This window comes from Taudactylus pleione, unplaced genomic scaffold, assembly GCF_031769625.1.
Source record: "Taudactylus pleione unplaced genomic scaffold, aTauple2 ptg000053l, whole genome shotgun sequence".
NCBI lineage: Eukaryota > Metazoa > Chordata > Amphibia > Anura > Myobatrachidae > Taudactylus > Taudactylus pleione.
In genome coordinates this window covers 7,824,073-7,841,134 of record NW_028284455.1, presented here as the reverse complement: position 1 = coordinate 7,841,134, position 17,062 = coordinate 7,824,073, and the positions used below count along the sequence as shown (strand labels likewise).

Here is a 17,062-nt window from a genome sequence, read left to right as displayed (position 1 = left end):
AGGGTACCTAATATCGAAGGCCTCTTGTTGCTGAACTATTTTTTATTTTATTTCTTATTTGAATTTAACAAAATCTATATGTACTGAACCAGTTGTAATTTGCACTGTATCACTTAACTCATTCCTTATTAACATACAATGACAGTGAAGTAGGTGGCCTTCAATACCATCAAATTCAACATAATAGCATACTAAGTAAGGGCACTATATAGTTATTTATTAAGCTATGTCATTTAATAAACTGTGATAGTGCACATCATGCTCCAGTCACACTTTAGTCAATCAGAAGCTCCGTGTAAAATGGCCTTATCTGTGCCATTGCAGCTTAATGGATAACCTTCTTGATAGGGGAGGGGGTGGATTAAGTATAGTCTGAAGCGACTGATTGCACCACTATAATTGGCTGAAAACACCCCACTGACTTGAATAGGAATTTTCAGTCTATCTCGAGTTTCCCCTTAAGTGCTTCATTAGCAGCTGATTTTTGTTAAAATGTGTCATTGTACGAAGCCTGCACACTGCACTTTGCTATCTACTCCAGACAGTTGGGTGGAAGGAGCATTTTTTTTCCCTATTGCAGTTTTCTTAGATGGATAGTATTCTCTGATTGCCTACATATCTCATTTCACTAAATGTTATTTCAAGCCATTTAATGGTTAGCAATTAAACATTCATTTCAGCATCTCCACAGCTATAAAATCATACAGCAGAACTTTGTTCAAAGGAAGAAAATGGAGTAATAGTGGAGTTTGGACATGCAAAGCATTTTTCCCTGATATAGTTGTTTTTCATTAGTCTCTGCTCTCTACCTTGTGCAAAATACCTCTTATTCAATATGTGGGAGGAGCAGGGGTGTAGAGCCCGGCCAGGCCCAGGTGAAGGGGGCGTGCCCTAATCACGGGAGGCATCATCAAAAAAGGTGTCCAAGATCATAGACAATATGATAAATGTACGAGATGAAATACATTTATGCACTTTTCTGATTAAGGAGGTAGCCAATCACCACACAATACCCAACGGATTTGGTACGATCGTCTAGAAGGTAAGTACTTACTAACCTAACTCTACCCCCTAACCCTAACTGTCCTTAAGGAGCCTAACCCTAAACTCCCCTCCTTGTGCCTAACCCTTAGCCCCCCTCTGTGCCTAAACCTAACCCCCCCTTTCCCTGCCGCCTAAACCTAAGTCCTCCGGGGGGGTGCCTAACCCTAACCTTCCCCCGTGGGTGCCTAACCCTAACCCTCCCTCCCCCTAGCCTAAACCTAACCTCCCGGGGGGGTGCCTAACCCTAAGTCCCCCCGGGAACCCTAAGCCTAACCCTCCTCCCCTGCAGCTGTCCGCACTCGGCGCCCAGCATCCCTTCGATCGGGATGCCGGGTGCCGGTCTCCCAGTGTAGGTTAGTTAACCCTCGCCGGGATTCTGTAGTCTAGATGCCGGTGGGCGGCATTGTCACCACCGGCATCATAAACATATACCTACCCAACATGTTTTATTGTGTAACTGGATTAGTGACCATCAGGGGTATGAATAAAAATTTAATTTACCAGGGTATAATACAGTATATGTACCAAAAACAATCAGGGATTACTGTACAGTATGTAGTATAATTTCCATCACACCTAAAATTGCCGCTACTGGGTATCTTGTGATTGTACATAGAAAACACATTTTTTGGACATAGTAATTCCAATCTGTTTAATGACATGCCATTCACAAGTTTTAATAAAACATATAAAATATACAGAAATAAAAATATGATTACATCCGTCCAGAAAGCACATCATAATAAACCAAATGTTTTACTAGCAGTATATGACTGATATATAACAATAATGCCACAACCAATATCGCTGACAACCAAAATGTACTGTATATATATCACAGTACATCCTATCAAACAGCAAGTCAGAATATGCAATCACACAGTCTCACTTATCTCAAATAATATAAACAGGCCCTGTATAGCATCTAGCTAAAATAGGACTATATGAAGAGTACTTTAGCTTGATGCTACACACAATTGTGCTAGGTCAGAAAAAGGTTGCTAGTTTTTACTAAAATGTGTATAACATAATACAGGAATGACCAAATAAGGCATGATTTAAAAAGATTGGGAGTAGGAGTTTTCTGATTTGAGGTAGAGCTCATTTTATCCCTTTGTTGGATGAACCATTAGTCATGAGGATGAGATTGTAGCCTATGATTTTACCAGGAGACAGAGAAATCATTAAGAGTGTAGCCTATGATTTTACCAGGAGCCAGTGCCATCACTAAGAGTGTAGCCTACGATTTTACCAGGAGTCAGTGCCATCACTAATGGTGGGCACACACTGGGCGATATTACTGAGCGACTGCACGATTACGACATCGTAATCATGCAGTCGCTCAGTAATCGTGCACAAATCGTGCACTTTTATGTCGGAAACGACCAGCGATGCGCACTCCCGCTGGTCATTTCTGACATTGTCCATCGCCTGAACATGCAGCACAATCTGACGATAACGACAGATTGGCATGTTCAGGAATGATGGACAGTGCCTGCACTGAACGACTGATCGTTCAGTGCAGACACTACAGGGGATCAGGAACGACGGTACGATTACGATGTCGTAATCGTACTGTCTTTCCTGATCGCCTAGTGTGTACGCACCTTAAGAGTGTAGCATATGATTTTACCAGGAGCCAGTGACATCACTAAGAGTGTAGCCTTCGATTTTAGTAGAAGCCAGTGACATCACTGAAAATGTAGCCTATCAATTCACTAGAAACCAGTGACATCACTTATAATATAGCAGTTTTTCTGAGGGAGATGTACTAAGCCTTGAAGAGTGATAAAGTAGAGAGAGATAAAGTAACAGCAAATCAGCTTCTCACTGCCATGTTACAGCCTGATTCAGACCCGCTCGCGAGGCAAGCGGGTCGATGGTGGCCCAGTGCGCATGTGTACGATGGAGCCGGCTCCGTCGTGCACATGCGCGAGACCCGTAGAGCGACAGCCAAGCCGTCGCTCCAGGTCTCGTACCAAAGGGGGCGTGCTGTCGATGTTGAGTGACAGCATGCCCCCTTTGGTGGGCGTGCTGAGGGCGAGGCTGCCCAGACAGAGGCGTTCCCATGGGAACGCCTACCGTCTGGGGCCGGCCCCACTGACATCACAAGTGATGTCAGTGGGAGTGCATTCGGCTCTGTTTGAGCCGAAAGCACTCTTGGGCTTGCGGCAACGAGACCCTACCACAAGGGTCTCGTCACATGCCCGATGGTCTTGACCTTCGCGACCATCTTCCTGGCCACTCGCTATAGCTGTGGGTGGTCACCCACAGCTATGCGAGCGGCCAGGAGGCCGCTCTAAAAAAACAGAGGGACGGCCCTGATTCAGAGCGAGTGCTCTGTCAGAGCGTCCGGCTCTGAATCAGGCCCTGTGTTTGAAAAATGACAGGAGCTGATTGGATGGTAGTTTATCTCACTCCACTTTATCACTTTAAAATCACATCTGTCTTAATAGATTGTGGCCACCCCTACAGACTGTAAGCTTGTATGAGGAGAGTACTCTTCCCTTTGCTTTCACTACATACTATAATCATGCTGTCAGGGGCATAGCTACCGTGGGTGCAAGGGGTGCGATTGCTATGGCTCCGCAGCACTTCCAGGGCCCGCCTTCCCATGCACCCACTTTGGGTGTGTGGGGCTCGTTGAGAGAGTACTGGATGTTGCCTGACCTTGGGCGTCGCTGATCAAACTGCTTCTTAGTCACAGACACACTTTAGCTTGTGACTAAGAAGCAGTTTGCTGCAGGGATCATCAGTGCTGCAGGCCTGTCAGACCATACTTACCGACATTCTGGCAGCCCTCTCCGTCATCGCGGCCCTGCCCCCCGTGCCATCACCCCCCAAACCAGGGAGGCGCCCGGCAGTCCCAGGAGAGTAGGCAAGTATGCTTCAGACTAATCAGCCCCATCCTCAACTCATGCGACTCTCCTCAGCAACATCAGTGAGGAGAGAAACTGCTAACAGCACTGCTATGGGCCACGCAAATTAGCCCCCCTCCACCAGCATGCAATTTTTGGTAAGGTCTAGCTATGCCCCTGCTAACTGCTCACTGTCATCATGTATCTATGTAAATTTATATACTGCACTTATATATCCTGTTGTCAATTTGATCCTCTTGTATGGCACTACAGAACCCTTATAAATAAAGGATATTATTATTATTATTATTAATAATAATAATAATAATAATAATAATAATAATAATAATAATAATAATGTAGGCTATCAATTCACTATTAACCAGTGACAATACTTAGAATGTAGAAAATTATGGGGTGAGCAAACAAACACTATTAATCTTTTCAAACTGCAAGGTACTTCACTGTAGTGGCTGAACATATAATACATTTAATTATCAGTTTGATTTCATGGTGACCTTTTTATATAGATTCTTCTGCTAATAGTTTAAATAATGTATTTTTGAACTATTGGCTTGCTTTAGTAGACAGATTACAGATAAGGTACCGATTGCGCAAAATATTAGTACATAATAAATCACAGTAACGTTGTGTTTGGGATTATACACCTAGTTAGAATCTAATCATCAGTAGTATGAGACTAATATATGAGTATGGTATATGTTTAAGGACTGTTAGAACCGGGACTCTGCGATTTTGGTATGCCACAGCTGGGAGAGAATAGAGAGCAAATTTATGGAAGTCCAAAGAGAAAGATGGAAGAGAACAGAGAGATTGGATAAAGGAGATAGAGAGAAAAAGAGAGAGAAATGAAAGTGAAGGAGAGAGAACATAATAATGAACGTGATGGCAAGTGAGATGATTTGGTAAGTGTGAGAGATCTTGGTGGAGAAGAGAGAGAGCTTTGAGGGAGAAAAGTGCTTTCGTAGATGACATGTGACAGATCAGGTGCCCTGGTGGAGAGCATATGGCAGGAGCAGACCTGTAGAGCAAGCGCAGAAGTAGTAATTGGAACTGCAGATGGCACTGAAGCATCGTTGAGTATGTGCTTGTATGAATGTGTTGCATACGGTAATTTACATTTTTTTCTGAGAAAAAAAATTAAAAAAATATCATTAACTAGCAACCAGTCACATCTAACACTGTGTGAATAAGCAACACTTTGTCAGTGAATCTTACTTGTTATTTAAAGTAAAAGAGGCCAAAAATCAAAATACACTTGTGGGTTTTCTTTTTCTGTGCTTAGTTTTGAAATCAGACATCTATGTTTTCCAATGATGTGGAAGTTATCTTGTGAAAACTGAATTCAAAAATATCTGCAGTAAAACATGTAGGGAAAAGTATTTGGATGTGTAATAGATGGTTCATATATTTATACCAATCATAATCACAAATGAATGCGAAACCATAACCGTGAATAATAAAAGGCATTTAAAAAGCAAGTAGACAAATACACATATTTTTTAAAATGCAGATAATAATTCCTTTATTAAGCTTAGTATAATATCTGAGTCAGCCTGTACTTTGCAACAAAGAGAACTATGAATCTCAAACTCCGGTTCTGTGAAACCATGTAGTAGAAAGACAAACTCTTTTCACCTGTGTAACAAATAATGACCTCTGGAGTCTCAAATTTCTGGAGGCCATTTTAACTGCAGCAGGTGACTGCTTGTGTCGCTGACACCCTTCCATGCTAGAGTCACGAAGTTCTGTGTATAGTTAGGATTTCTGTGACAGCCAAGTATTTCTAAATATATATAGTCTATACATGCAACAGACATATGTTCTGCCACTTCAAAATAACAATGAAGTGACAATATAGTGAAAATGATAACATCATGTATATGAAAAATTCACAAATAAAAAGCAAACACATTTAAACAAGGGTAAATTTCCAGTCAAGTAATACTACTACTACTACTACTACTACTACTACTACTACTACTACTACTACTACTACTACTAATAATAATACTACTACTACTACTACTACTACTACTAATAATAATAATAATAATACTACTACTACTACTACTACTACTACTAATAATACTACTACTACTACTACTACTACTACTAATAATACTACTACTACTACTACTACTACTAATAATAATAATACTACTACTACTACTACTACTACTAATACTACTACTACTACTACTACTACTACTAATAATAATAATACTACTACTACTACTACTAATAATACTACTACTACTACTACTACTACTACTACTACTAATAATAATAATAATAATAATACTACTACTACTACTACTACTACTACTAATAATAATACTACTACTACTACTACTACTACTACTAATAATACTACTACTACTACTACTACTACTACTACTACTAATAATAATAATAATAATACTACTACTACTACTACTACTACTACTAATACTACTACTACTACTACTACTACTACTACTAATAATAATAATAATACTACTACTACTAATAATAATAATAATAATAATAATAATAATAACAATAATAAACAACATCGAAACAACAAAAAATATTCAAATGATAATATAGTAAATATTAAATGCTTAAGCAATATTCATGATGAAAATATTAGATTTATGGCATTATCTAGTTTTCTGTTCCCAAAGTGATCCCAATAATCTATTGTACAGTAACAAACATGGCAAGTTGTCCCTATTTTCCAGGGGCAGTCCTAGGTTTTAAAGTTTTGTACCTAGAAATTTATGGTTCCAGAAGCTTCTTTGCTTTCATTTTTAATCAGCTGTACCGTGCCACTTCTTTTATTCTGTGTGATGAATATAATTCATATTTGCTCATGCAAAGTGTTTAAAATACACACGCTGAGAGCAGCTATATAATGTGAAATTTACTTGAGTTATAAATGTAACTACAGGCCTCTTTAGGGGTGCTAAATGCATTAAAAAAACTGACTTTATTACCACTAATGCGTTTTCATCTGGGTGCATGAGTATTAGGGCAGTTATAATGCAGGTACTGTAACAAGATACCAGCGTCAAAAATCCAGACTGCCTTGGTAATATTAGAGCATTTGTAAGCCATAGGCATGACCTGTATGTAACATATATTAAATATAAGTAAATGTATAAATTTGTATAAAGTAGTTGGTATTGTAATACAGTAAATGGCGATTAGCGATGTCTTCTCTTTTGTTGGCGTGGCGGCTGTGTTATTGCAGTCAATATCAGTATCGCAGAATGTGCTGCCTATAAGTGACCATGATGAACCAGTCGGAAGGTGATTGCTGTTGGTCTGTGTGCAGTCATCTTCCAAACACATTAACTTATTCAAGCCATCCAGGCAGTGATCTGGCCACTCATTGGACACTGATCCTGTAAAGTAGCAGGATGGATTCTCATGTTTTCTGCTGTTGAAATGGCAATACTATTTTTTTAAGTACAGTATTTAGCACAGAGTACTTAGTTTCCTAGAAATCATATAACTGCTTGTAAAATGACAAAACCATTGGTAATAAACTCACCAAATCGCTTGAATACACTAGTTACACAGGACCAGTTCTGCCATTTGGCGCACCTAGGCAACTGCTTAGGGCAACAATTCTTAGGGGATGCCTAAAGCACTGCATGTGAAAAAATGCAACCCACCACCACCACCCCTGTGTCAACCCCACACTGCCAGCCTTTGTCATGAAGGAGAAGCATACTTATCTACTTTTGCGCTCTCTCATCCAGGAGAAGCCCAGAGGAGATTTGCAGCTGACTGGAGGTGTGAAATGACGCTCATGGGGAATGCCGCAAATGGCAGTCGATTGAGAGGGGGTGTGGCCAATATGAAATGATTTTCATAGAAACACGACATATCTTTCCCTACTTTCTCCCCATTTACCAGCGTTATCCCCCCATAGTACCCACTTCGCCAGGAAGTGGGTAGGATGCAAGAGGTCCACTTCTCTTCTGGAGGTACGAGGGAGTGCCCTCAAGTTCGGGAGTCTCCCGCACCTTCTGGGAGCATAGGCAAGTATGAGGAGAAGCGGTCAGCAGATTCTCACATGTGAAACTTTTGACTAATGCTCCTCAATGTCAGTGTTACAGCCAAGCACTGTATGAGTGTGTATGAGGAGCAGTGGATTCCGCCTTCACCTTCGCCTGCTAAGGTGGGACGCACTGGGGTGGTATGGCTGGTACTTCTAAGAGGGCTGGAGTGGTGTCAGCTAGGACTCCCCCCCAGCACTTATGCCAGTCTAACAGAAAACCCTGTCTAATCTTGTTGCTTATATTTATATTCCGCAAAAATAAAGTGCAAAAAGTTGCCTTTGGACAGACTAAACTGTAATGAACAAATACCTTTACTGTGCTACACTAATGATAACCAGGGCCGTAACTAGTGTGGTGCGACCAATGCCATGGCACAGGTCACTGCAGGGCTGGGGGTGCTGTTTGGGCCTGTCAATTCTCCTGTTTATTATCAACTCTCACTTGTAGCATCCCCTTCTTTTATCCCCAGCATCTCATGGCCTCCCCCATTTCTTCCCTGGCCCTTCCCCATGAGGCCATGGCCTTTTTTCAGGTGTACTTTTTTCAGGTCCCTATTTGAAAAAATGGGGGGCGCCAATGCTCTCTCTGGCACAGGGCACCAAAAAGTCTAGTTACGGCTCTGATGATAACACAGCAATAAAACATTTGTCTGACAATTTTCACTCTGTTTTCACATTGTACAGCGCCATATTTCCCCTATAGGCAACTTTTTGCGCTAATTTTTTTAAGCTGAATCCTGCTCCCCAAATCTAGTAACATTCTGGTTGTTAGATCAAACTACAGTTGACTCTGTATAGGGGAAGGTTAATTATGGCCTCCCTCTATATAAGGAATAACATGTCATTTTACAATACAAATATTACATCACCTTAGAGTTTATTACCTTTCTGTGATAAATATCTTCTAAATTATATATTAAGGTACAATAAGTAGATCAGTGGATAAGTACTGATACAATGAGCAAACTAGATTTTATCTATGTATAGTGTGTATACAAATATATATCTATTTTAAGCTACATTCAGCAAGAACACATTATCTGAGCCATTGTATTCATAACATTGCATCATCATATATGAAAATATTAAAGAAATAATTAGAAAACAAAACCTAATTATCAATGTTTCTCAGTGTACAGTGTCTAATCTAATCAATGGTTCAAAACACAATTTCATATGATTGCAAATATGAATTAAATAGACAAGATATTCAATGTACTATAAAACAGGAATGTAGAGAAGAACTGCTACATCGTGGTATACAATTTATTTCCTATAATAGAGTGTGAGACATAATCTAGGCACTGTGTTATTAAAAAGTTACCTTGTTATAAAGTCAATGATAGCTGTGCCTGAACCCTACAGTCTGTCTACACCATATGATTCTGCATAATGATATGTGGGAAAGGTTAAGCAGTTGAAATTAAAAACTAACTGCAGGGTGGACTGAGAGGAGGCAGTGTCTGTTTTACATGGAAAAGCTTGTACTATTTAGATTTGCATTCTCGAATCCCGCATTTAAATTCCAAATTTAGGTTCAACCATCAGTGCTAATGCCCTTGATGCAATCTTAAATTGCTGTCATTACACGGATCACTAGAAATTGGATGGTGGATAAAGGATTAATCGATTTAATTTTATCACCAAATCCAGCCCTGCCTCTTGAGCTGTCAGCAGACAAGATAAGAGGTGCACATCTTGAGACATGACACAAACCTGTCATAGTAAACAGTTTGGTCTGAGAAACACAGTTGCAATGAAACAAACCCATTTATTGCTTTGGCAGAGTTGGGAGATGGAAAAACTAGACTAGTCCTTTTATCTCCAGCCTCAATGTTATGTGATTTCATACTGAAATAATCTTACTTTTTCAATCCACATAATCCACTCTTTTAACCACACTGTCTGTTCTTTTATTAAATTTAATTCATAATATTTATTATTACCTGTTTTGTATTACATTGCATTTATATTCTCTATTATATTATATTTATATATTTTTAGTATTTTTTGGTTTTCACTAAATATGATCTATTTATTATTTTATGACAGATTTTATAATACAAATAACCTACAGCTTGCTGTACATATAACACAAAATAACATTAAAATGCAACTATGTTGAAAAAAAAATTATAAAAATTCTAAAGCACATCTATCACATTCCGTTTTGTTTGGCAGCCACAAGGGATAACCGTACACCATACAGGGCTATGTTTATATGATCGCTCTACTGCCTATCTCATTTTATACTTTGATAGAAAATGTTTTAAACAATGTGTACAGCCATGCTGTTCTTTTTTCAAAAGTAAATGTGTCTGCTGCTCAGCAGGCACACCCTACGTCAATGAGAAAATTATAATTCTTTTAAAATAGTATTAAAAAAAGTAAGATAATAATAATAATAATAATAAAAAAATTAAAAAACAGATTAGCACAAAAAGCAGACAGTGAACTTGTCAGAATCATTTAATAGTGTATGACACATAACAGATATTTCAGTGGGATAGTCCCACTTTTTGTACACTGTCCCACCAGCAGGCTTCAATGTCTCGCAGATGGGTGGAAGGTTAGGGAAGTATGCAATCACCGCTGCTCTGCACAGAAGAGCAGTGAGTGACTACTGAATAGATGAGTGTGGGGAGGAGAGCCTGGGGCCGCCCAGCTGCTCAGGAATGTTGGGAACACCCCCAGAGTGATGAAAACAGGGGACCTGCCATGAGGTCATGTCCCCCTTCCCCGAGGCCAAGCCAACTGTCCTTTTGATGAGAGCTATAGACTGGGTAACAGGAAATTATAAAAATCTTATTTCCACTATTGTCATCTTTGTTGTGGCTGGTTTTATGTTTGATTTTGTTTTATGAAGTTTGTCTGCACAACTTTTCTGGTTGCATGCTTGGCTATACTGTACTGTAACTCCTTATGGTTTGTTTTTTTCAAGAACAAGCAATGTTTGTTTTATGTTGGCAATTGAAATGTAAGTTAGTCACTTCAGATCATGAAAGCATGACCAGAAACATATAGCAATCCATTTAAACACAATAAGCTTTAGCCAAATACACTGTTTTAAACCTAAGAATTCATAATTCATCCTGTTTTGCCTTCTTAAGTTTTGCGGTCCATATTGCTAAAGTGCCTTATGTGCTGACTTCTCATATCATTGATGTCCATTTTCTCTTTCTAAGAAAGTAAGTTGATAAACTAAAAATTAAAAAAAAAAAACCTTTCAAAGTATTAATAGTCGATAGAAAATATTTGGTTTATCTTCAGCATAACATATGCCAATGCAATGTGCTTCATCAGCTGTGAAGTATTTGCTGTCAAAATAATATGATATTAAAACAAAATGTTGATACATTATATGTATTATACAGCTGTTAATATAATACATTTACCAACTTGTGTCTGAGTCTGTAATACTGTCTGATGGAAAAGGGTATTGTGGGAAAATAGGTCCCGACCTTCAGTGAGATTGTGTTCAAAATGTGGGAAAAAAAAATAATCTTTTCCTTTATTTATTTATTTATTATTTATTTGTGCAGAATTTACTTTGGTCATTATTTATAAACAATTATTCTATAGTTTACATTTGAGCGTTTAAAGTGCTTGTAAAATGGCTTTAAGCGATATTTCTATATAGAAAAAAGAGGTTGCATTAGACAGCTGAAATCAGCTCTTTAGACAGTTAAATAATGACCTGGCTAATTAGTATGCTGAACTGTCTGGAAACTAAATACTGACCATCCCTATGACTGTCAATTGTGTATCACACTATGGATTTTGTGATAAAGGACATGTGACATTGTGCAAAGCAGCCCATTGAATCTCATGACAATCACTAGCTAGTGCAAACCTTTGATTAACTTGGGCTCTGGATCATACCGGCACTTCATTATAGGTCACTGATTACATCTGCAACAATACATCTGCATAGACGCACACAAGAAAATAATAGGCTATAGAAGTATTTACACCACTGTTCTTTTTCATAATATCACTTTACATTAAAATGAAAAAGGCAACCAAATGTGTGTCAATGTTGGAAAATATATTAAGCCACGTATTTAATTGAATATGTATCCAGTTTCAAAAATGGGGCCTTTTGCACATCCATCTTTTTTTCAGAAATTTATTCTTAGCAAAAAGCCCTGTATAGTTGTATAGTTTCAGTTACATAAAATTTCTGGAGGACAGAGAGAGCTAAGGTTAATAGACAAAATGCATGCGGTGTTAGCTATTATGTAGGCACTTACTGTATATAATTTAGGTGTGTATGAAGCACTACATGTGTTATATATAACAATATACATACACTTGTGTTATATACTTTGTAACAGTATCATGCACATACGTACTTTTGGAGAATGTTCTTGCAATTACAAAGACACATAATTTAGAACCAAATATGTATGTATATATTTACACGAACATGTTTGTATATGTTTAGGCTTCTGATACAATTTAATTTATTCTACCATAGACGTGCATCTATGCCGTCTTAACATTAGACCGCTGGCAAAATACCATATAGGCACAGTTAGAATTTGGCAGATCATTGTTAAAATGTAAAAAAACTGCTCTTCCAAATCCTTATTTCATAGAAAATTGCTGGTCGGTGCACAAAATAATACAGTGACATAGTTTTAAAAAATTTAATATAATGACCTTAAACTCTTTTTATTGTATTAATAAACTATGGCCCAACACAACAGCCCTTTTGAATTACCATTGACTTAAATGTATACACTTTAAATCTGCGAGCAAATACCCTTGAATCAAAAGCTGCAGTGTGTGTATCGTATACTACAGCGACAGCAGTCACTCTACTCTTCTACAAAAACAAAAGTTAGAGGACTGGAAAACCGTTGTTTGAAGACACAGCGGTGACAGCAGTAATGGAACAACTTTCCTAATAGTATGGCCATTATTTTATTGTTAGAGCTGTCAAGTCCCCATACTGGCTAAGTTAGTGACAGCTCTGACAAGGAATACAGCACATGTAGATGTTGACATTCTGAGGGATATTTACACTTAAGTCTGCAGACATATGAGTGCCATACTTTTTCCTTGGAATTTAATTCAGAAACATATGGGTTTATGAAACAGTGATTTGACTACAATATGTTACCATAGAGTGGTATAATCAGCCAGAACTCCACACCACAGTGCACACGGGAATTTAAATTTCAACAGCTAAATGTTCAACACATGAAATGATCAGAAAATAATTTATATACATATTTTTAATTCTTGAATTTTGCACGAAATAGCAATGTCTATCTATTGATCTTATTCAAAAAACATGTACAAATCACCCATTGACTTATTTATTTTAAACAACAGCTAAAACTACTACATACATAAAAATATGTTTTGCGGAGCAGTGGATAGTAACTGTTTATACAATATGGACAAAGAAATACGTATTATAAAATACTATATTTCATTTATTCTTTACACAACTATGGCACTTCAAACATAGTATGGTGAAGGTAGATAAAGACCAACTGGCCCATCCTGTTTTGCATTTCACTAAAATTAGGCAAAAATTTATGTTTATTTATTATTGCACTATTTTACTTATTTTTTTGTTTTCAGAACAAAATATTATTATGGAAAGCTGAAAGTCATTATTGCATCACTCAAGACAGTCATACTTATTGCGGTACATTGCCATTCCTTAAATAAAATCTGCCATTTTTATACGGCTGCAACTTTTCAATTAGTGCGCACTATGCAAAAAAACAAAACAAAAAACAAACTCTTACATATTCTTACATATATTATTGTGCGTATATTTTATGTAAATTAAAATAGCTTTTCATTTAAATTACATAGAAGATGTTTACACCTGATGAGGGTAGCAGTTGAAACCGCTTCATTTAATTAGGAATTACAGATCTAGCGGGAAGACCTCGGAGTACTTGAAGGCTCAGAATATCTAGTACAATAGGTCTCGTAATCATGTCCGTTGAAGGTTTTTAAAATGAGTCGTGATTTATAAATTTTTACTAAAAAAAAACCTTTCATTCATGGTTCCAATAAATATCTGCTAATAGTACGTATGGTGTATGATTCATCTTTAGAAAAATTACATTTATGCATATTCTAATTTTTTTTCCCAGTTTGTTCTATTTTTATTTTATTTTTTTAGCAAATATGTTGTTTTTTTCCCTAAAATGTTTGAATTTCTCAGTACTTCAAAGGAGCTCTACCTTTTAAGCAAGCTGGCTTTCTTGCTGGTGCAGAAACAAACAGAACAACTAATTGGTGTGAAAAACAATCAAATTATGTTAGCAGAAATAAATGATTTACTATTTCTGAGTTAGATGAGCTGAGAATGAAGTAATGAAGAACTGTTGAGATTCTTGACTTTGTTATAATAGATCAATTGATAGAGTGCATTTATAAGTGTTTAACTGGATTGTAGAGGGTGTTTTAGTAATAGTTTGCCTTTTATATTGCACGTTGTTAAGTCTTGATGTAAATTTGGTCCCTAGAATACATTATTTATTACAAAGTGCACGTTAAGTTGGATCAGCATGACTAAAAAAGTTTAACAAAAATCTGGCCATCCAAAATGTTATATCACCCTATTATCCTGCTGAGATATGTATAATTTTTAGGCAGATTCTTTAGAAAAAGATCTTACTGACAATCACACCTGTTTATTTATAACAATTTGCTATGCAATAAAGCAATCAAACGTGCTAAATTATACATTTTCACAAGTTCCTTCTGCATCTCAAATCCTTAAAAAAAGGTATCTGTTTAGCACATGCATAGGAAAATATATTCCAGCTCCATACATTGAAGATAAACCTTAAAAAAGTTAAAATCTTCACTTTGGGGCCTTTACACTGGTTACCTGTGGACCCATTTCACACTATATCAAGTAGTCTGATGTGACAGACTAGACTATTTACATTTGAAACTTTTATGTTCTATCACATTGCATCTATTTTATCATTGGACAGTATGCTTTACCTCCATATAAATATTATGTTGCTATGTTTGTGTCCTTAGTAGAGTTAAGTTACCAGAAGGATACTTTATGCTACAGGAAAGTTCAAATATCAATCAGAGACTGTTGTTCTGTCACTTTAGCTGATGCCACTAGCTTTACAGTATTCTGTTATAATTTGTTTGGCTATAGCTGCTTGATGGCAGGATTATAATGTACATAAAGCAGACAATGCTGCTGATATAGGATAAAAATATCTCTGTTTATAGAAGTTTTAGTTGGCTGTGGGATGTATAGATCCCACACTTTGCCCAGTAAGCCTGGTCATAAATGTATATTGCTAAGGACAGGCAGAGTTTGCATGTTACAAGCATGAAGCATGTCTTCTCCTCCACTTACTGCTGTGTAGAACTGGCAGAGATCATGTGCTAAGTGTCTGTGACAAGAAGAAAGCAAGCTGCAGACAGGCTAATGATTCTCATCGGGGAGGGAATGAGGCTACTGAGGAACACGTTGTAGGACACTGATCTCTACAAATCACTCCTCACTCCTGCCACATCCTCTACAAAGTGCAAGAGCAGCGGGGGTAAAGAGGGTCAGCTATTACACACAAAACACAGGTACAGCAGTAACCCCTACAAACGAGCTGATGAGTCTTACCTTTCCTCTTAGGTCTCCTCCTTCTCCTTTTAGACTTGAATTTGAGTTGGTTACTTGGACATCCCGATGCCCTGCTGCTTCCCAGGACTGATGCCATGGATGTAGTGTAGCAGAGTGCAATGTTTGCAGAGTAGTAACCAATTTGCCTCTGCTAATGAGATTTCTCTGCCTGCTTTGTATACCTCTGTAGCTGCTGTGCTTTATCCTGCTGGATTTTGTTCTGGCATGTAGTCACTTGCTATTAGCTGTGTTAAGTGTCTTTTATCTTCTTTGCATGCTTGGTGCTCTGCGTGGCAGGGCACAGGCTGCTGGATCAGCTCACAGTAATGCTGCCTGCCTCTTAGCTGGGCTGCAAATGCTCCCAATCCACTTTTTGCACCTCTGCTAGTCGTTTGGCACCAGCCACTTTGAAGCCAATCATGCAGGGAGCCTGCCTACTTGCTATAGCAAAGTCTAATTGGATCCAATGAGAGCTGTCTCCTGGCTCTGACATCAGCACCAGCAGTCAGTACTCAGTCTGTATCCCCTGTCAGCCTGCACATTCAGCTCCCATTTGGGCTGACGGATATGCTTAGGAGCTGATAGCAGGGAAGGCAGGAGATGCGCTGTGGGGGCTATAAATGTACAGTACTGCCAGTGTGTATGGGGGGATCTGTAAGAATGAATGCTACAGAATGCATCTCTCTGCCTCATGCATTAAACAACATGGACAGAACGTATCTGTGGACCTTGCCTGCAACTATTTCCCAGGGCAAAGAGTTTTTATTAACTAGTTGTTGGCTTATTTCTTAATAAAAGAAAAAATGCTTTTATCTTTCATTATAAACATAAAATTGTGTCTGGCTGGAAGATGGGGCTGTCCTTATCATTACTGCACACACAAAGTAGTACACATGCAATCATGAACATGCAAACACAAATCACCTGCATGGTGTTGCAGAATGGGTTAATGTGCGTACGGTATGTGACATGCTTTGTCTGTGATAGAGACAGGAGATCACATCCATGGAACTTGCTTTTTACTGTCTGTTTATGTTATATCATGCACGACTCCTGCAAACACTATATTTTCTGTATGGACATTACTACACATATAGGAACAATTTATAAACACACACACTTTCTAACTATATATATATGATATATATATGTGTGTGGATATAAATATGTAATGTGTTTGTGTGCATATATATATATATATATATATATATACATATACGTTCATAAACATACATATAAACCATATATTATGTGTACATGTATATATATATATATATATATATATATATATATATATATATATATATATGTATAGATTGAAAAAGAGGGAGCACTCACCAGGCCTTAAAAGGAATTATTCAAGTTTTTAATCTAATCTTAGCATGGCTCGACGTTTCGGTCACAGTACATGACCTTCCTCAAGAGACACAGCATAAGTGTATAAACGAACACAGCAACTAC

At 37.8% G+C, this 17,062-nt stretch overlaps 1 protein-coding gene across 1 annotated transcript in view; it reads right to left on the bottom strand.

The window, feature by feature from the left end:
• The window catches only part of ADARB2 (adenosine deaminase RNA specific B2 (inactive)), a 639,738-nt gene extending 623,817 nt beyond the window's left edge, over window positions 1-15,921 (bottom strand). Inside the window, exon 1 of the mRNA XM_088462717.1 lies at window positions 15,602-15,921. Coding sequence (XP_088318843.1) covers window positions 15,602-15,698 — 97 coding nt within the window. The 5' untranslated portion in view covers window positions 15,699-15,921. The remainder of the gene's footprint in view (window positions 1-15,601) is intronic.
• Between the last annotated feature and the right edge of the window lie 1,141 nt (window positions 15,922-17,062).